Source organism: Eptesicus fuscus, chromosome 20, assembly GCF_027574615.1.
Source record: "Eptesicus fuscus isolate TK198812 chromosome 20, DD_ASM_mEF_20220401, whole genome shotgun sequence".
Lineage (NCBI taxonomy): Eukaryota > Metazoa > Chordata > Mammalia > Chiroptera > Vespertilionidae > Eptesicus > Eptesicus fuscus.
The window spans coordinates 33,452,626-33,472,777 of record NC_072492.1 but is presented as its reverse complement, the minus strand read 5'-3'; the positions used below and the strand labels follow the sequence as shown (position 1 = coordinate 33,472,777).

Genomic DNA, 20,152 nt, shown 5'->3' with positions numbered 1-20,152 from the left:
CTTTTGTGAACAAATCGCCTTTAGCCATCTTTACAGCAATTATTTTATTAATGGAAAGAAGCCTTTGGAAATAAAAGGACATAGAACAGCCCTAACCAGTTTTGCTCAGTGGATAGAGCATCGGCCGGGAGACTGAAGGGTCCCAGGTTCAATGCTGGTCAAGGGCACATGCCTGGGTTGCGTGCTCGATCCACAGTAAGGGGTGTGCAGGAGGCAACCGATCAATGATTCTCTCTTATTGTTGATGTTTCTATCTCTCCCTCTCCCTTCCTCTCTGAAATCAATTTAAAAAAAAATTTTTTTTAAAGGACATGGAACAGTGGTCCAGCCCTCAGCAACCCTGGACCACTGTTTTTAAAGCAATGATGGGCCCCTCACTTCCCAAGGTGATCTCTCTCAGATATCGTTTCTTTCAAATACAAGAAAGCTGGGCCACCAAGTCTTACCAAAGCACCATGTCCAGGGCTGGTTTTTAAAACCACTGCTGTTCTTTTGACCTGATAATGTGGAGCCTGCTAGAATGTTTTAAGCAAAGCCGTTTTTTTTTTTTTAATATTTTTTAATTGATTTCAGAGAGGAAGGGAGAGGGAGAGAGAAACAGAAACATCAATGATGAGAGAGAATCATCGACTGGATGCCTCCTGCATTCGCCCTACTGGGGATTGAGCCTGCAACCCGGGCATGTGCCCTGACCAGAAATCGAACCCTGACCTCCTGGTTCATAGGTCAATGCTCAACTACTGAGCCACACTGGCTGGGCAGCAAAGCTAATTTTTACTAGGAAAACAATAGTGCCCAACTCCATCCTAGGGAAAAGGTTTTGTTTTTAATTTTTCAAGGGGGAAAAAATGATTAACTGCTGCTGTAATTTGTATGAATGAGGTCCCCCAGAGCTTAGTGCCCAGAGTAGCAATTGCAAATCTTACCAATTGGATTTGTTAGTGAAATGCCAGGCCAAGTAGGTCAAACAAAATCGAGGCAAATGAATTCCTAAATACCAGGTCAAAACCAGAGATTCGAAGTCCCTGCCAGGAGTGGAGTTTCTCAATAGAAAGAGTCCTTGGGGAAATGGCTCCATGTCCCATAAGGAAGGATTCAGCCAAGCAAAGCATCCATGGAAGAGAGAAGCAATTGGCTTGTTGTGGGGGGAGGGGAGGTTTGCATAAGAGGTCACCTCTAGAACCTATGGGTGGGGATTCTCAGCTCATGCTTTCCATGTGCAGATAACCCCACGTAACCAGGTGCCTTGGCTTCGGGAGGTCTCCCAGGTCATCACAGCCATCTCACTTCATCACTCCCCATCTCTGTATCTTGACTCCCTTCCTCCCTTCCAATGAATGGATGAGTGGAAAGATGAGGTGAAATGCAATGAGATGATGTGATAGGCAAGGCAGGGCATTAAAATGACTAGCACAGTCCCTGGTACATCATAAGCCTTCTCCCTTCTCCACACTTTGACTCTGTCGTGGAGATCTGCAGGTGTGTTTTTGGAATGCTTGCTCAGTACCAACCCTATGTCTTTGGAGAGAGGCTGTGGGAATTTGTTTGTAGGTTACTTTTGACTTGTTGGCACGAATGGATAAGAGAAGCAGAGGGTTGGTTCCAATCACTCCACTTCTCAAGATCACAGAATCCTCTGCAGATACTAGATCCTTCAGAAAATAGAGCCATTTGAACTGCGAGGAGTAGAGTTTTCTTAAAAGGTGTTGTTATTACATGGGTTACTGTTTGACCTGAATTCAGAAGGCCATGTGTCTCTGACTTCACTTCTAAGAAACCTTAGAAGTTACTTTTACTGTTTGTGTACCAACCTCGGGCAGTACTGGAGTCCTGGCACTACCCAAGGCAGCTTTGGCATTTTATCAGCTGTCCACCTTGAGCCTTACCAGGTATATTTTAGAAGAATAGAAGTTAAGATTTTTAAAAGAAGGAAGCAGGAGCCAAAGGGCAAAAGGTTTTCAGGGAGAAGTGCACTTCCCCCAGGGCTTCAATTCTATCTCATGGAGAACCTCCCTCTGATCTTTCAAGGAAACCACTCCACCAGCCTCTGCTAGACTTAGTCTGATCAATTAAGACACCAGGACTTCTTGGCCCTTTTGGACTGAGTTCCCAAATCAGGTTAGAATCACCTTGGGAGCTTTAAAGAAATGCAGGTACCTGAGCCCCACCCTAGACCTACCAAACCAGATGTGGTAAAGTGGGACCTAGGGATCTCTGTATAAATGCACTGGGTTTGGGGAAATAGCCTCAGAGCAGAGGGACACCCCCCCCCCCTTTTTTTTTTCCCTGTCATGCCACACGTGGCAAATTATCCATTTTGACTGGCGTATCAGGGAGGAGCTCCTGGTCAGAGATGACCAACCCCTGGGGTCAGAAGGCCCATCTGCTTAGCGCCCAGGGAAGCGGTATTTTGTTACATCTATTATCCATTCAAGGACAGCTGTGCCTAAGAGAGGTCTGTATTCTGTGTTCGAGTTTTAAAAACCATTGTATTGTTATTTTATTTATTTTATTTTTTTTATTTTTATTTTTTTTTCTTTTTTTAAATTTCTTTATTGATTAAGGTGTCACATATTTGTCCTCATCCCCCCATGTATTGTTATTTTAATTTTGTGGAAGGAAAAGGAAATAGCGACCTTTTCTAAATATATTTTTTATTGATTTCAGAGAGGAAGGGAGAGAGATAGAAACATCAATAATGAGAATCATTGATCGGCTGCCTCCTGCACACCCCACACTGGAGATCCAGCCCACAACCCGGGTGTGTGCCCTGACCGGGAATTGAACTGTGATTTCCTGGTTCATAGGTCAATGCTCAACCACTGAGCCATGCAGGCTGGTTAGAAATAGCCATCTTAACCCTGGAAGAATGCCTGTTCCCCTATGAGGGAAGGGTCAGTGCCTTTGAAATCATTCCCGCTGTTGGGGGACTGGTACCATCTGTGGAGTTACATCCCGGGCCTTCCTTGCCAGCCAGTGGCATTAATAACAATATAAGTTTGTACAGTTTTCTGAGCACTTTCTAAGTTGCGTGCTGGCTCTGGAACAACCATCTAAGTTTATTTCCTCCAATCAAACACTAGAATCAGTATCCCCCAACTGCTAGGGGTTCATCTTCTCCAAGCCCTTCCCAGCTGGCACTCCGAGAGTCTCCACTATGCCTCTGTGCAGATGGAAGTGGTGTTTTTTCCCCTTGAAAAATAAGACCCAGTGATTCTCTCTTCCACTTTTTCTATTTATTCAAACTCCAGGTATAGCTATTCAGCTTTGGCTCCAAAAATATCCAGGAAAGAATAGGTGGTATTAAGTCACTTGTCTTCCTCTGTTATTGTTAAGGGGCCCAAAGAAAGACATACAACAATTAGCTCATCAACTTGGGCCTTAGAAATTTCAACAGACTGCTTACAGAATTGCTAATCCTAGCTTTAGAGGGATGCGAACTAACTTTTGAGTTGCTAAGTTGTTTTATTCAGTTATGCCATTTAATCTTAACCCCAGCGAATAGATATTGTCTCCACTTTATAGCTAAGGAGAACCCTGGCCGGTTTGGCTCAGTAGATCAAAGGGTCTCGGGTTCAATTTCCAGTCAAGAGCATGTACGTTGGTTGCAAGCTCAATCCCTGGCCCCAGATCAGGGAGGTCAGGTCTCACTTTACCTGCTTTATATATTGGGATTCCAAATCATATCATATTTAGCAAAAACAAAATTGTTCTAAAGCTAAAATAAATTTGAAATCTGTTTCACTTTAAAAATGGAAATCCCTGATTGCCTTCAAATTACAGGTGTTTTGGCTTATTGACCATCTCTGTACAACAAGTTGGAGGTCCAGGTTTCCCAAAATAATACAGTACATGAGAAGTAAGCTAGCTTTAGGGACAGCTAATCCCATGCTGATCTCTGTTGCCATGTTGCAACTCATCAAGAATATTTGTTAACCTATTATCAGCTTCTGGTTTAATAGACTCAGGCTACCTGGGGGCCAGATTGTATAGCTTCAGGTTGGATCTGGGCTGTTAATGCTTCCTAGCATGTGTGCAAACCGCATGCTAAGGTCAGAGTGTGCGGGACAACCCACAAGAGCAGCCCCAGTTCTGAAGCTGCTGCACCGCGCCAGGTCCTTGCGGCCTCCTTTGTGTGTGTGTGGCGGGGGGTGGGGGGAGGGGGGTAGCTCACTGGCTATTAGGAGAGCTAGTGCCTCTCACTGTCACACACTCCATGAGGCAGGGACCCTTCCAGTGCGCCCTTGAATGACCTTGCTGGTTTTGAAGTTATCTTAATACAAAGTCATGTCTATCACTGCTGAGAGAAACAGGTTAGCATTACATAACAGGATGTTAGGAAGCCATCTCAAGTTGCTCTGGAATGGGAACTAGGCCCAAAGCTGGGGACAAAGGAGTTAGGACTCCATGTCCCACAGGCAGCTGCTAGTCTGCTCAGGCCAGGTGTTCCCAGGGCCAACCCAGATGACCCAGATGGCCCTTCCCCATTGGCTCCCTGCATCCATCTCTCCCACTTACTGGTCTTTATTTAGAGACAGGGAAGGGACATGCTCCGAGTCATTGGGAATATCCTTCTTGCCTAACCCCAAAGCCATGTGAGGGAAGTATTTAAAGAGAATCAATTACAGGAATTGGGGTGTCTGTAAGTTGCACAAGAGCTGACTATTTGCTGAGCTGGGAATGTGCAGGCCCGCCCTCGGTGCTGCCATCCCGCAAGCCTGCAAGGTGGCCCATCTGCAGTCTTCTGAAGGAGGGGCTTATGGAAGATGCCCATGGCAGGGGCTGAGGAAGGGAGCGAGTCTGGGAATAGGATGGGGCATTACCTCGGGCATTATTTAAAAAGAAGAAGAAGAAGATAGTCATGTACTTTATAGGTTTGTTGTGAGGAGAATTCTGGGGTGTTTTCTCTGGTAACAACTGAACACCCAATTGTCCAGCACCAAGCTGGCTGTCCAACAATTTAATTCTGACACTGCCTACCTGGAGACAGCATCCGATCCCCAAGTTAAAGGGCTTGGTCCCGCAAGACCGTCCGTCCCCACTGTTGATGGCAGTCACACGTCCAACCACCCACACTTCTAACAGACAGGGTTCCCAGCACAGGCTCTGGAACACAGCAAACATTTACTAAGCTAGTATGATGACTTGTCCCTCCCATTACTCTCTTCTGATCACCTCTCTTGGGGTTCTCTCAACTTAATCTTCTCCCTAGTCCCGGAAAGCCATCAACAGTGGTCACCCTCAGAGCTCAAGACCTATAACTATTGCCCTGGCTGGTTTTGCTCAGTGGTTAGAGTGTCAGCCTACAGGTCTCAGGTTCGATTCCCAGTCAAGGGCACATACCTCGGTTGCAGGTTCCCCAGCCCCGGTAAGGGTGCATGCAAGAGGCAACCAATTGATGTGTCTCTCTCACGTCGATGTTTCTCTCTCTCTCTTTTCTCCCCCCCCCTCCCTCCCTTCCACTCTGTCTAGAAATCATGGGGAAAATATCCTCGGGTGAGAATTTAAAAAAAATACAAAACACCTCCGACAAATTATTCTGTGGGATGTGCTCAAATTTTCCATTCTCATGCTCCCTCTTCCCCAAGTACAGAGTTGTGAGTCTTTCTGGCACTGAATTATAACTGAGAAGGGCTCAGAACCCGTACCTAAGCAATACCCCCCACACACACACACACAGCCACCTTTTTGTCTGCCTGTCTACTTGTCAGATGCGCTTATGCGTCAGGTTCCCTAAGAGAGGTGCTGCGGCAGTAGCCCAAGTCACTGATGTTTGTGGTGCACTCTGGTGCCAAGAGCCGGTGCTTAGGAAAACAGCACTTTAGGTATTAACTGCTAGCAAAGCAAGAATTGGCTGCTTCAGGCTGTAGTTCACATTTAGGGTTTTTTTTGTTTGTTAGTTTGTTTTTTTATCTGATGCAGAGCAGTTGACCTTTTAAGTAAAGTTTTGGGCCAATTCTCAAGCACACTCTGAAAGCTCTTTAGTTCTGTTTGTTTGTTTTTAAACAGCATTATTGAGATACTAGAGGCCCGGTGCATGATTTCGTGCACAGGTGGGGTCCGGCCTGCCCCGATCGGGGGTGGGACTGGCTGGGGGGAGGGGTCGAGGGTGGTTGGCCAGCTGGCCCCGCCCCCTGGTTGAACTCCCGGTCAAACTCTCTATCAAGGGGACAATTTGCATATTTGCCTTTTATTATCTAGGATAGTTCACATACCATACAATTTACCCATTTGAAGTGTAGAATTCAATGGATTTTAGTATATTCACAGATGTGCACAGCCATCACCACCGTCAGATTTAAAACATGTCCATCACCCCTAAAAGAAACCCTGAATGCTTTGGCTATCACCCCTCTTCCCCCCTGCTCTTTTCCCCACAAGCCACCTCACCCCAGCCCCGCACAACCACTGATCTTTCAGTCTCTGTTGATTTTTCTGTTCTGAACATTTCCTACGAATGGGATCCTGTAGTAAGTGGTCTGTTGGGACTAGCTTCTTTGAAGGGAAACCACAGCATGGGACTAGCTTCTTTGAAAGCTGCTTAATTTTTATGTGTATCCCTTTTAGAATTCAAGTTTAAGAAATCTTGGTCTAAAGTCAGGACTAAATTTTACCAGTTTTAAACAGCCATCCTTTGGAGGGGATATGAGAAAACAATATCTATAACACCTTGGAGTCTTCAAGAAAAATTCCAGAATGCAGGAGAAAAAAATCTGATATGTGTTAATAGTTCATCTCTATTTTAGAGCTGAGCATTATAGTTCCATAATATAGCTATTCTAGCCTGTTGCTGCTTAGCCCTTTTTCATTTAACATTTATCAAAAACTTCTAGTTTCAATTAACAGGGCAAGTCCCTGTTGGACAGGGTCCTATGTGGTTCAAATTGAAAGGGTAATTAATCACAGAGACTTAACATCTCAGTGAAAGTCGGCTAATAAAATCGCCTCTGAGACGGAAGCCACGCTCCAGCCGCGTTCCAGGATCTCCCAGGGCTTCTCCGAACACCTCCCAGGTGTGATACTGACTCTAACCAACACGGGACAGTGTCCCCTGGGCTCTGTCCCCTGGTGGCCCTAAGGAAGAAGCCTAGTGTCACCTTTTCTGCTTTGTCCAAGCGCGAGGTGGAGGAGGCCTGTAGGTGTGCCTGCCCTTGTGGAGAGGAAGCCTTCTACAGAGGATGTCCTCGCGCAGAAGGGTGGCCAGCGAGGTCCATCTGGCCACGGGATGACAGTCCTGGCACCAGCTCACCTTCCTCCGTGCAGATGGGCTTTGACTGCAAAGGTCCAGCGTGCCATCTGCCAAGCCTGGGGAGTTGCGGCCGGACGTGAGCCGGAGCTCTCTCTGTGGATGAATTTAGAAGCCGGGCCAGGAAAACTGCAGCCTGGCACCTCCCAGCCAGCCGGCTGCTGGGCAGAGCGTTCCCAGCAAAAGCATTACGTTCAGAGAATTCCGCATCACCCCGGGACCAGCTGCAACTGAGGAGTGTGGGGTGCAGCGCCCCACGACTAAGCGAGCAATTGTGGAAGTCCTAACCTCCTAACCTGAGAGTGTGACCTTATCTGGAAAGTGGGTCTTTACAGAGGCGGTTGAGTTAAATGAGGGGGAGAGGGTCTTTATCTAGGATGACTGGTGTCCTTATAAAAGGGGAACATTTAGGCTCAGAGATAGACACGGACGGAAGACAACGTGAAGACCTGCAGAGAGAACGCCATGTGACAGGTGTGCATCTATAAGCCAAGGAATACCAAAACTGCTGGCAACCCAAGCCACCCGAAGCGAGAAGTAAGCTGAGGGGCGTGGAACAAATTACTTATAGCCCTCAGAGGGAACCAGCCCTGCCCTCACCTTGATCTCCGACCTCGAACCTCCAGGCTGATGAGACAGTAAATTTCTGTTGTTTAAGACACCCAGTTGGTGATACTTTTACTGCAGCCCTAGCAATCCAATACCGTGGTCTCCAATAGGGGAACGAGCCCACCTTCGCTTGGAAGGTTACTGGAAGGAAAGGACTGCACCTGTGTGTGTAGCTCTCCACTCTCCTCAAGAGGAAAGCTCTTAAACCCCTAAGCCCTGACCGGTTTGGCTCAGTGGATAGAGCGTTGGCTTGCGGACTGAAGAGTCCCAGGTTCAATTCCAGTCAAGGGCATGTACCTTGGTTTCGGGCACATGCCCAGTAGGGGGTGCGCAGGAGGCAGCTGATCGATGTTTCTCTCTCATCGATGTTTCAGAAAAATTCTCTATCCCTCTCTCTTCCTCTCTGTTAAAAAATCAATAAAATACATTTAAAAAAGGAAAAAACCCCTAAGATGCTCAAACTCTGTGTGGCTTCAAGACTGACCCATCGGGCTGTTGTTCCCACCAGGCACGCTCCCAGCTTGGCTCCTGCAAGTACCACCATGTGGTTGCGGAGCCCCAGTGAAATTGGGGGGCATCACTCCCTAAGGCAGCAGCCTGCAGTGGGGCAATGTGCTTTGTCATCTTGGAACCTGCCACTGAAACAGGAGACAGAGAGAAAGGAATTGGTCCTGAAACTGGAGACTCTCCCTGGTCCTTGGCCTGGAGCCTAGTCGTAGCATCCAACAAGCAAAAGCCCTTCTCTGGGGTTTCTTCCACCCCGTTCTATGGACTGGCAGGTGACAGCTCCCAGAAAGTGGGAGCGCCCACCAGCCTTTCGCTGGTGCAAGGACACCTGCATGATGGTGGCAGGCAGGCCTATCTGCTGCACTTACTAGCGTTTTCCTGTACACTGGACCCCAGGATAACAGCAGAGTAATAACCGTCCTGCAGCTCTACAGATAGTCCTGCTGCCTTCTTTCGAGGAACTTAATAAGATCTGAGGAAATTGCATTACAGTCTCTCTCTAGGATGTTCCTTATCTCTCTCGGGTGTCTCCTGCCTATCACATGCCATCCATTGGGTGCTGGATCGGGGGACGTTGCCTACATTATTCAGTTGAAGCCCCGCAACAACCCCACGAGGGAGACAGCACTGACACCACCCTGCAGATGACGAGACTTCCTCTCCTCTGACAGATAGTGCCCGAACTTCAGACGGGACTGTCCTGTCCACAGGGTGAAGAATGGGAGCCCAGGCCTGGAGTCAGGCAGGCCTCAGAGGACATTGTCTCCTGGAGCAGTGGCTTGACCTTGGCGGTACCTTCAGCTCACATGGGGAGCTGGATGCCCAGACCCACCAAGACCAGTTACATCAGAAGCAGGGGGGTGAGGTTAGCCTTGCGCCTCGTCCCCAGGGGTTTCTCTCACAGCTCTGAGGCCAGAGCCTGAAATCAAGGCGAGGCTCTAGAGAAGAATCCTTTCTTGCCTCTTCCAGCTTCTGGTGGCTCTTGGTTTGTGGCTATATGCCTTCCATCTCTGCCTCCGACAGCATGTGCCTCTTGTCTTCTCCATTTCTGTTTCTTATAAGGACACTTGTTATTGGACGTGGAGCCCACCCTCTTAATCTAGGACGATCTCATTTGGAGATCTTTAGCTTCATTACATCTGCAAATAAGATCACATCCGTAGTTACTGGCGGTGAGGACTAGGACATGTATTTGGGGGGAAGGGGGGTGTACCTGCAACCCACTACAGAGAGCTTGCAATGTATTTTCTAGTTGCACTGGGTTGAGATCTAGGAGGTCCAAGATGTGTAATCTCTCCATCACACTGAAATCAAAGTGTGGGAAGGTCCAGGGTATTTGTAGCTTCAGAGGTAAAGGTGGAGGTTTATAAACCTTGTTTTAAAATAAGGAAACCCGGATGCCCGGCTGATGTGGCTCAGTTGGTTGGAGCATTCTCCATATACAGAAAGGGTTGTGGGTTTGATTCCCAGTTGGGACACACGGGAGGCAACAGATGGATGTCTCTCTCTCTCTCTCTCTCTCTCTCTCTCTCTCTCTCTCTCTCTCTCCCTTCTTCTCTGAAATCAATAAAAAAAATTTTTTTTAAAAAAACGTCAATAATGAGAGTCATTGATCAGCTGCCTTCTACATATCCCACACTGGGGATCAAGCCCATAACCTGGGCATGTGCCCTGACCAGGAACGGAACCATAAATTCCTGGTTCATAGGTTGATGCTCAACCACTAAGCCACGCTGGCCAGGCATCATTGATGTTGCTCTCTCTCTCTCTCTCTCTCCCAGGCATCATTGATGTTTCTCTCCCTCCCTTCCTCCCTCCCTCCCTCCCTTCCTCCCTTCCTTCCTCCCTCCCTCCTTTCTTCCCTCCCTCCCTTCCTCCCTCCCTCTCAAGAAATAAAAGAGTGATATAACAGAGTTTGAATCAGGACCAAGATATTGTAGTAGCTATAGAAACACAGATCAGAAATTTTAAAAATACAAAATGTTTAAAGGTTATAAAGAAAGGTTAATTGGTGTGTAAATTGACAATTTACATATTTATGTCCACAAACTCAAGTGAGAAAATGATAGTTGAAAATGATTTCAAGAGGAATGGGTATTGGGGTGAGGTTGTGAGGATTGGAGGCAATGGGCTCTGAATGGGAAAGGGGAGAAAAGTTGGAGATCAGAATATTTCAGGTTATATATATTTTTCTCATCTTCATTCAAAGGCATTCAATTGGATGTTCATGTCTGATCTTGAATTTTCATTAAAGGAGCCCTCTGGTGTCCTCTCCCTTACTTCCCTCCAGCTCTTTGGACATGAATTCCTTATTGTAGCCACATCTGAGATTTCCTAGATGAAATCAGCAGCTGTAGATATGACTCCAGACTTGCAAAAAATCAGCCCACTGTTGCCATAAAAAGCCCAAGTGTGCATTGCTTCTTTGCATCTGGCTGTAACAAAAACACCCTTTCCCTGTTTAGTATTAAAAGTAAATGTAGTGGAAAGAACATTGGGCTAGAACTAGAGGAGGCTGGAGTTCTAGTCCCCGACCTGTCACCCAGTGCAAGATGATTTCATTTCTCTCAGGCCTTGGCGTCCTTATCCATAAAATCAGGGACATGAAACCAAATGATCACATCCACCTTAAAAATCCTATTCTAAAAATACTGTGCACTGCTTATTTCCATCTAGCCTTTTCCTAAAACCTTATTTGGCACTATCCTAATAAAATTTTGTAATTTTGTGGTGCGATCAGGAGCCACACCCGGATTTCAGCATCTACCTAATTCTCACTGTGCAGGCAGAACCTTTCCCGCCTTACTCAGAAATGAAATTTGCTGTGGGGCCCCTCGATTCTTTGCTGCTTTGGAAATTCAATCCACCAGTGTTCCTGTGTGATACTGCAGAGTCTTGCTTTATTCTTAAGTCTGAAACATACATTAGTGTGACCTGAACTGACACAGTATCTCTTCTGACACATTGCATTAGTCAAAGCAAGTCAAAGGCCAGTCTCGGTTCCATGGGAGGGCAGAAGGCCTCTATCGTTGGTGACAGGAACAGCGTGCCTGCACCGTGAGGGAAGGAATTGATGGCCACCATGTTTGGAGATTGTCTACCATAGTCCCCCTGTTGATACATCTCTTGTTCTATTGTTCTCTTTTTATTCTTAATGGCTTTATGTGGCATAGGAACACAGGCAGGCAGGAATTCGTTCCATGGCCTTAAACATCAAATATTTTACTGCAAATTGCAGGTGCTTTGGAAGGCATTGCTATCTCTGCCCTGGACTGTAGGGTTGGATACTTTACTCTAAGTCTTCAATGACTGTCTTGGGGGGTACAATCATGCTTTACATGAAGGAGTATTTGTTATGGGCCAGACCCTGTGCTTATGCCTTTTCCATGGGTCTATCATTCGGGCCCTGTGAATATCATTTCAGTGCCGGTTTCTGGGTTGGTTCGGGTAATAAAAATACAGCATGGCAACGTTGGTACCAAAGATTCAAAAATGCTACCAACTCTCAAGATCCCCACGACCTCCCTTCACAGAAGCACTTACTTCGCTGGGATACCTACTGTCCGTTCTCTTTCCTCCCCCACTTCTGGAACCCCTTTTGTAAATTTTGTATTCTATTAATTATATATTTGCCCCACTCTGGTCCCTTTCTGCCCCCAGGCCCACCACTTTCCTGCAACCGATGCAAATTAGGAGGGACCCTAGCGGGAGGTCAGGGAACAGAGGTGTCCAAGTAGAGCTGAGTTTGTTCTCTGTGTGGAGGGAAGTTTTCTGCGACCACACACAGCCGATGCCCTTCACACCCTCAGGACAAAGAAATCAGGTCAGCGGGGAGCATGTGTGATACCTGCTTCTATACTATGCCCACAGTGTACGTTTAGTCAGGGGTTTGGGGTGATGACTATTATAATATTAATTTATGCAGGGATGTCAGCAAACCCAGGGCAGAGCACACACTGAAAAATCCTACTGAGGTAGTTTATAACACTTTTTATTGCATTTATGTATCTCTCTCAGTTTTATTGATATACTAGAGGCCTGGTGCACGAAATTCATGCATGGGTGGGGTCCCTAGGCCTAGCCAATCAGGGCCAATCAGGTTCCCCGCCTCCCCGCCTCCTTCCCTCACCACTCACGCACCACCACCGCGCCATTCCCTGCCTCCCCCTCCTCCTTCCCTCACCACCTGCGTCTGCCATCACCCACCCCTGGTTTCCCATCCCAGCCTGGGGCCCAGCCCCAATCAGGCAATCGGGGCCTGCCAGCCGGGGGGGGGGGGGGGGGGGGAGGGACCAGAAGGGTGGCCGGCAGGCCCCATTGGCAATCAGGGCCTACAGGCTGGGGGCAGCTCCTGCATTGAGCGTCTGCCCCCTGGTGGTCAGTGCATGTCATAGCGACTGGTCGTTCCATCGTAATGGTCGCTTAGGCTTTTATATATATAGATAATTTACAAACCAGAGAGTTCACCCATTTAAAGTGTTCAGTTCAATGGCTTTTAGCACACTCACAGTTTTGAGCAATCCCCTTAAATTAATTTTAGAACATTTTTATCACCCCCAAAAGAAACTTTGTCCCCATAGCAGCCATTCCCTGTACTATACCCATTCCCTAGCCACTAATCTACTTTCTTTCTCCATAGATTTGCCTATTCTGGATATTTCATATAAATGGAATTCTACAGTGTGGCCTTTGGTGAAAAGCTTCTTTCACTTAGCTTCACTTCCAAGTTACCATTTCTTTGGTATATTTTTTCCAGGATCCTAAACACTTCAAGTCAGAGAAGACAGGACGGGGACAGTTACGGGAAGGCTGGAGAGATAGTCATCAGCCCATCATGTGTTCCTACAAGCTGGTGACTGTGAAGTTTGAGGTCTGGGGGCTCCAGACCAGAGTGGAACAATTTGTACACAAGGTAAGTAAACAAAGAGCAGTTCCTGAGCCTCGGAGCACGTACCTGTCTTTATGGTAAGCTGGAGTGAGTGATGTACGACAGATGCACAGGCACCGAGCCAACACCAGGTAACTGCATCTAGGCAACCCTGTTTTTATGAACAGGCATTTTACATTCAGGTTTAATTTGCTTCCACTAATAGATGTTTTACACCATCTCCTATCCTGTACCTCCATATCTATTATGTGAGTGTATTCGGGAAGTTGGACGTTCAAAACACTTATCCTATATGGAAGCAACCCAAGTGCCCATCAATAGACAAGTGGATAAAAAAGCTGTGGTACCTACATAAACAGTGGAATATTACTTAGCCATAAAAAAGAATGAAATCTTACATTTGTGACAGCATGGATGGACTTAGAGGGTATGGAGCTAAACAAAATAAGCCAGACAGAGAAAGACAAATACCATATGATTTCATTCATATGTGGAATCTAAAGAACAAAATAAACGAACAAAATAGAAAGAGACTTAGAGACACAGAGATCAGGAGGGTTGGTAGGGCTGGGTGAAAGGGATTAAGAAGTACAAATTGGTAATTAACAAAATAGTCATGGCGATGTAAAGTACAGCATGGGGAGTATAGGCAACAATAGTGTAATAACTATGTATGGTGCCAAGTGAGTACTGAAAATATCAGGGGGATCACTTTGTAAAGCTTATGATTGTCTAACCACTATGCTGTATACCTGAAACTAGTACAAAATAATGCTGAATGCAAACTGCAATTGAAAAAATTTTTTTAAATGTTAAAAACACCACACACTTCTCCCTTTGGCATTGGGCTAATCTAGTTCCAAGCACAGGTACTTATACCAGGTACTTGGGTTGCAGGCAGAGGCAAAGGGCTTATCTGCATGTGCACTCCCCAAGGATTATTCTCACTCTAAAGGTCCTTCAAATGTAGACCCCTGAGGCACGGTCTGAATGTAGAAGACATCTCAAGAGACAGAGCAAGAAATCCCTGTAGTCCCATTAGATGGTGCACTGCAGAATTTCTGCTCATATAATTCTGTCAACAAAGAATTGTGAACAATCTCAAAATATAGATTTCAATTCTATACCCATTTTGGCTAAGCTCATTAATTTTGTAGCAGGAATTCCCTTGGTAATGATTTAGGTTTTTTCAGAGGTTTCTAACATGAACCCTGTCCTCATGGCGGAAAAAAACAAAAAAAAAAGGAAATGTAGTGTTGAACACTGCCCTTTGTAATTCCTTCCATCTCCATAAAAATAAATACTAACCCACGTTATCTCTGCATTCCAGATAGGCTGAGTATCTGTTTGTTTTTCCTCTTAAAAATTGATAATAATAATTTTTAAAAAAAGCTTTCTGGAATTCTTTTGGAGGTGTTGGAATTTAAACTTAATATGCTGAGCTTTTTGTTACTTAGATAGATTTGTCTACGGGGGACAATTGACAATAAAATAGGAGACCCGCCGAAACCGGTTTGGCTCAGTGGATAGAGCGTCGGCCTGCGGACTCAAGGGCCCCAGGTTCGATTCTGGTCAAGGGCATGTACCTTGGTTGCGGGCACATCCCCGGTAGGGGGTGTGCACGAGGCAGCTGATCAATGTTTCTCTCTCATCAATGTTTCTAACTCTCTATCCTTCTCTCTTCCTCTCTGTAAAAAATCAATAAAATATATTTTAAAAATAAAAATAAATAAAATAAAATAAAATAGGAGACCCAATTGACCATAAAAATTTGTAAATCTTGAAATTAGGTCCAAGGAATAGACTGACCTTGGGCTCCTGATTATCACAGCCTCTGGAACAAATCTGAGACAGAGAAGGGTGCCGATCTGCTGAGCCTCAGAACCCATTCTGCCCAACCAGAGGAGGGAGCCGAGCAAGACACCTAGAAATCAAGCTCTGGGGCTGCCTGTCGTCCTGCTGAGTCCCAGTTATTAAGCAGGAAGACAGGGTTCCCAGGGTGAATATCTCCCAGCCTCTGCTCTGGGTCTGTCTCAGGTTGTGACATCCTACAACATCCCCTCACCCCCTTTTCTTTACCACAGCGCTCATCGTGTTTCTTTTCTCACAGATGACTTGGGCTAGTTTTGAGAATCTGTTTCTTTAAAACACCTGTAAGAATTACACTCTGGCGTAGGCATTCCCATTGCCCGTTTCCAAATGGAATGAAGTGCTACCAACGCCCAGCACACACCTGCTCTGGCACATGAGTCGCTAATGAGCGTCTGAGGCCAGCATTTGCATGGGCGCCTTTCTCTGAACACCTTTGTTTTTTTAAGAATCTTTTCACAGTTAAGGGGAAGAAATGTTTGAAAGCGAGCTATTAGCACATTATTGAGTTCCTGTTTCCAAGCAGACAGCTGTGTTGTGCTTAACGTAATAGGGTCTATTTACTGATGCCTCGATGCTGTTCTATTGATTTCCATGAATTTGACACACTCGGCACTCAAGTATGTTCAGCTTCACGAAAATGTCTTATTTTCATTACGTTTCCTCCTTAAGCCTCACTAGCTACCCAGAGGCCTGGAATAATAAACACTTTCTGATAAATACTTCCTTGTTTCTGCAAATTCACCAAAATTAAAATCCTTCACTTACTGAAACATGCTCAAACCTCCCATGAGAGGTTTTAGACAATTGCTGGATTTGTTCAGCAGTAATAAAGGAATGTCAGAAGGAGAGTGTGAGTGTCCAAGAAACTTTTTAAGGAGTATTTATGGGGGACAAAAACAATAATAACAATAATACCATAAGTTAAAAGCACATAAATAGGGCTACTCACACACAAACTGTGTCTATATTATTTTTCTTTGTCTCCTGTCGCCATTATGTGACACCATCAGAAACAGTTTCATTCTGATGGTGACACATAATGGCAGCAAGACAAGCTTATTATCATTGCCATTATGTTCTGTTCTACTTTGGGTGTCTTATTTCATTTCTTTCAATGATAGTTTACTGCACTTGCTCCCCCCTCTCCTGCCCCCGTTCCTATTACATGAAATTCAAGCCAGAAAGATATTTATGCTTCTTGTGTACCACACCTTCAATTATTTGTTTGTTTGTTTGTTTGTTTTATTTTTTTGTTAATCTTCACCCAAGGATATTTTTCCACTGATTTTTAGGGAGAGTGGAAGAGAGGGGAAAGTCTGAGAAAAACACATCTATTGGTTGCCTCCTGCACGAGCCCCAACCAGGGCCCGGACTGGGGAGGAGCCTGCAATCAAGGTCTGTGCCCTTGACCGAAATTGAACCAGGGACCCTTTGGTCCGCAGGCCCACGCTCTATCCACTGAGCCAAACCGGCTAGGGCGCTTCAATTATTTAAAGAAAATGAACCAATATTTAAGATATTTCATCAGAGAAGAATGTTAAGTGCTCTTTATTAAGAATTGACCTGCTGCCCAGAAAAACTCTTGATTTCTAGCATGTATGACTGCTTGGCACCAGTGAGACACACCCTAAACAAATAAAAAGTAGAGCCTGTTTTAGGTAAAGGTAAACAAAGAGAAAAATCTCAAGGTGATTAGCCTGGAGATTCATTCCAGTCATTGCCGTGCTACTGCCAAGTCGTCTCATTGGTTTGTACACACCTCCAGCCTGACTTTCAAGTAAGATGGACATTAATTTACACCAAGGACATGCCCACCATGGAAAGGGCTGAGGGTGAGCAAGCACAATACCTGTGCATGTTTTCTGTCATTGTCCTCGCATATGAACAGAGGTATGGAGACATTTATAATGCCAGGATTCCTAAAACTGGGAATGATCTATTTTCCAGGTAGTTTTAATCAAACATGGTATTATTTCAACCTTCTTCTTTTACTTTTTTAGGTGGTCCGAGATATTCTGCTGATTGGACATAGACAGGCTTTTGCATGGGTTGATGAATGGTATGGTAAGTCAACTTCCCCGAAATAACTTGTAGGACAATTTCATAACACATTGACTTGGGATTTCAGTCCATCTGGCTTTAAACGCTACCTAGAAAGACATCAACAAAGGCAGGGCAACTGCTTCCTGTATTGGAAAATAGCACTGTTCACGGAACATAATGAGGAAAAATGTAATGATAGAAGCTTGATCTAAAATAACTACGGTACTTAGCTGTTGAGGAAGTGGGACCTCAGTATGTTTGATGCTTGCTTACTTGACTTGCATATAGGACTCCACAATTCTCTGTGGGATGGGTTTCAGTCTCATCCTAATTTATACAGACTTCAAGATCAAAGCTGTCTCAAGTGTCATACCAAGTGAAACTCGTCCTTTGATTCACACATCACTTGAAACACTCCCTCACACAAAACAAGGACTCGGCGAGAGTTCAAGGGCAGAGACCTAGATATCCCCTTAATCCTAAGGCTATTGTTTTGGCCTTTTTTCTTTTTTTTTTTTTTTTTACATGATTTGGGAAGAGTTTAGCAAGTTCTGCTCGTTTACAGTAAATGATGGATGGAGCACCCTCCCCAGATCCTCTGCACTATCATTCTACCCCCGAGAATCCTCTCCAGTCCCAGGATCAGTCATCAGACACTAGTGTCCTTGACTTTAAATAGAAACAAACACACCCAATTGGTGGCTTGGGTTAGATCTGATTATCTAATGAGGTGCCCTTCTCCTTGGCCTTATCCTAAGTCACCCTGGATCTGTTCTGAGTGTAAGCTCGGTTGTATTCTGGTGCTTTTCTGTCACTGTTCCATCAGTTCCCTTCCTCTTCAGAACAGAAAGTATCAAACAAAGTGAAAGGGGAGGGTGGACTGAATGGACAAAGGCAGGGATCGTCAGTAATGTTGTTTGCTGTTTCTGAGCCACATTTTTTTAGAAACATGCTTTTGTAGGCCAAGGGCTTTTTTTATATTTTGCTTTTATTTTTTGCGATTGTTCCCAGTTCTGCATCTTCTGAAGAACAAATGCATCTTCCTAGAAGAGATTCTTTTGGAAGATCACCACTCTCTTTATATATATATATTATTGATTTCAGAGTGGAAGGGAGAGGGAGAGAGAATAGAAACATCAATGATGAGAGAGAATCATTGATTGGCAGCCTGCAACCCAGGCATGTGCGTGCCCTTGACCAGAATCGAATCAGGGACCCATCAGTCCATAGGCAGACGCTCCACCCACTGAGCCAAACCGGCTAGGGCAAGATCACCACTCACTTAACACAACCCCCAGGATGCTGCCACCCGCGGTCCGTGGGCTGGCTCAGCTCATGGTTGTGTGTCTCCCTGAGACCTGTCTGTGGTTGTCTTTTGTGAGGCAGGAGGGACAGTCTCCTGTGGTTACTTCCCCGATCTTTAAACCAATCTTTCCGGTTGTATTTTTCTGGGGAGCTTTTCTCAGATTCTTAGAGGAAGCACAGACCCCAGAAAAGTTAAAGAACTGGTAGTCCCAACTTGGATTCCTCCAGGTTTCCTTACCGCCTACACTAGGGATATCAAAAGGATATTCAACGAATAACAGGCTCAAACTGATAAGGAGGTTGGCAAGTGAAGGGGACCCGAAGGACCAAATATCTGCCACTTTGAAGACCGAGGAGACACTGGGCACGTCAGAGGATGTCTCTCTAGTGCCAGGATGCCAACATAGACTTTTAAGAAAGCTCACATCAAACAGGGCAGCTGGGTCCTGGTTCAGAGGACAAAACACTGCCAGCCTGTCAATCAGGGAAGGGCTTGAGTAGAGATGGATATAGAAAGAGGAAAAATTGTGGGTGGGCCTCCAGTAAGAGACCTGCTAGACTATAGAGGATGGGGATTGACTGGGGTAAGGAAGACTAAAATACTTCTAATCCCAAAACAGAAAAAGCTCAGACTATTACAGGGGCCCAAAGGTAGAATAATACATTGAAGGAACCTGGAGGTCTCCAGTCCTAGAGACCTCACAGAGAACACAACACCTACCTGTTTACTTCAGATGGGCTCAGTGGAGACAGAACTCCAGGGGCCTGTTGACAAAAAGCCTTTTCTGTATCTGAGTGCAGAGAAGCAGCTTGTGGGTTCGTGGATGTAGACCATCAGGGTGCCGTGTACTCCCCAGAAAGGTCTCTACCCCTGTATACACAATCCTAGCCCTAACCAAACAGGAAGCCTTTTCACCTAGCAAGCAGTCTGAGAACCACTCCATCCATTTCGTGTAAGTGACTGCTGGCATCGTCCCCCGTCTGAGCTGCTTGCCAGCAAAACAGTGGCTCCTTCATTACACAGACGCAGACCCTCAAGTCAAATGGGTGGAAATGGCCCTGCCCACAGAGTGTCTTTTGAGCCTTTTATTCACAGTAATGCTGGGGACTGTGGGCCTTTCAGGTAAATGGGTGTGTCCCTGGTACCGAAGCCAAATGTCTACCAGGATAGCCCTGCAGTTTTGGGCACCTGAAGTTGCTTATTTTTCTTTGCTCTGTACAGAGCCAGGGAGGCTGTCATTAGTAAACGTGGACAAGGTCTAAAATAAAAACAAACAAACAAAAACAACTCTTGTCTGTAGCTCATAGCCTAGTTCTCAAAGTGAAGTCCCTGGACCAATAACATCAGCATCCCCTGGTTACTTGTTCGAAATTCAGATTCTCAGGCCCTGCCCTAAACCTACAGCATCAGGTACACTGGAGTACAGGCCAGCAATCTGTGTTAATAAGCCCTCCAGATGAGTCTGATGCTTGATAAAGCTTATGAACACCTGGCGTATAACATGAACTGCAAACCAGATTAGATCGCAAGGAAGAGCAGTTTGATTCAGTACAGATTAAACTCAAGAATGGTAGCAGTCTTTAGGACCAACTGCCAAATTCTGGTGCCTTGTGAGAATTAGAAAAGGGCACTCCCTTTAGGCAGATTCAGCAGGTGCTATCGTCTTGGGGCTAAATTTTAG

General features: G+C 45.6%; 1 protein-coding gene across 1 annotated transcript in view; it reads left to right on the top strand.

Annotated features, from left to right (window-relative positions):
- PITPNC1 (phosphatidylinositol transfer protein cytoplasmic 1) overlaps positions 1 to 20,152 on the top strand; it is a 216,519-nt gene that overhangs the window by 186,561 nt on the left and 9,806 nt on the right. Inside the window, exons 7-8 of the mRNA XM_054709088.1 lie at positions 13,119 to 13,274; positions 17,123 to 17,186. Coding sequence (XP_054565063.1) covers positions 13,119 to 13,274; positions 17,123 to 17,186 — 220 coding nt within the window. The remainder of the gene's footprint in view (positions 1 to 13,118; positions 13,275 to 17,122; positions 17,187 to 20,152) is intronic.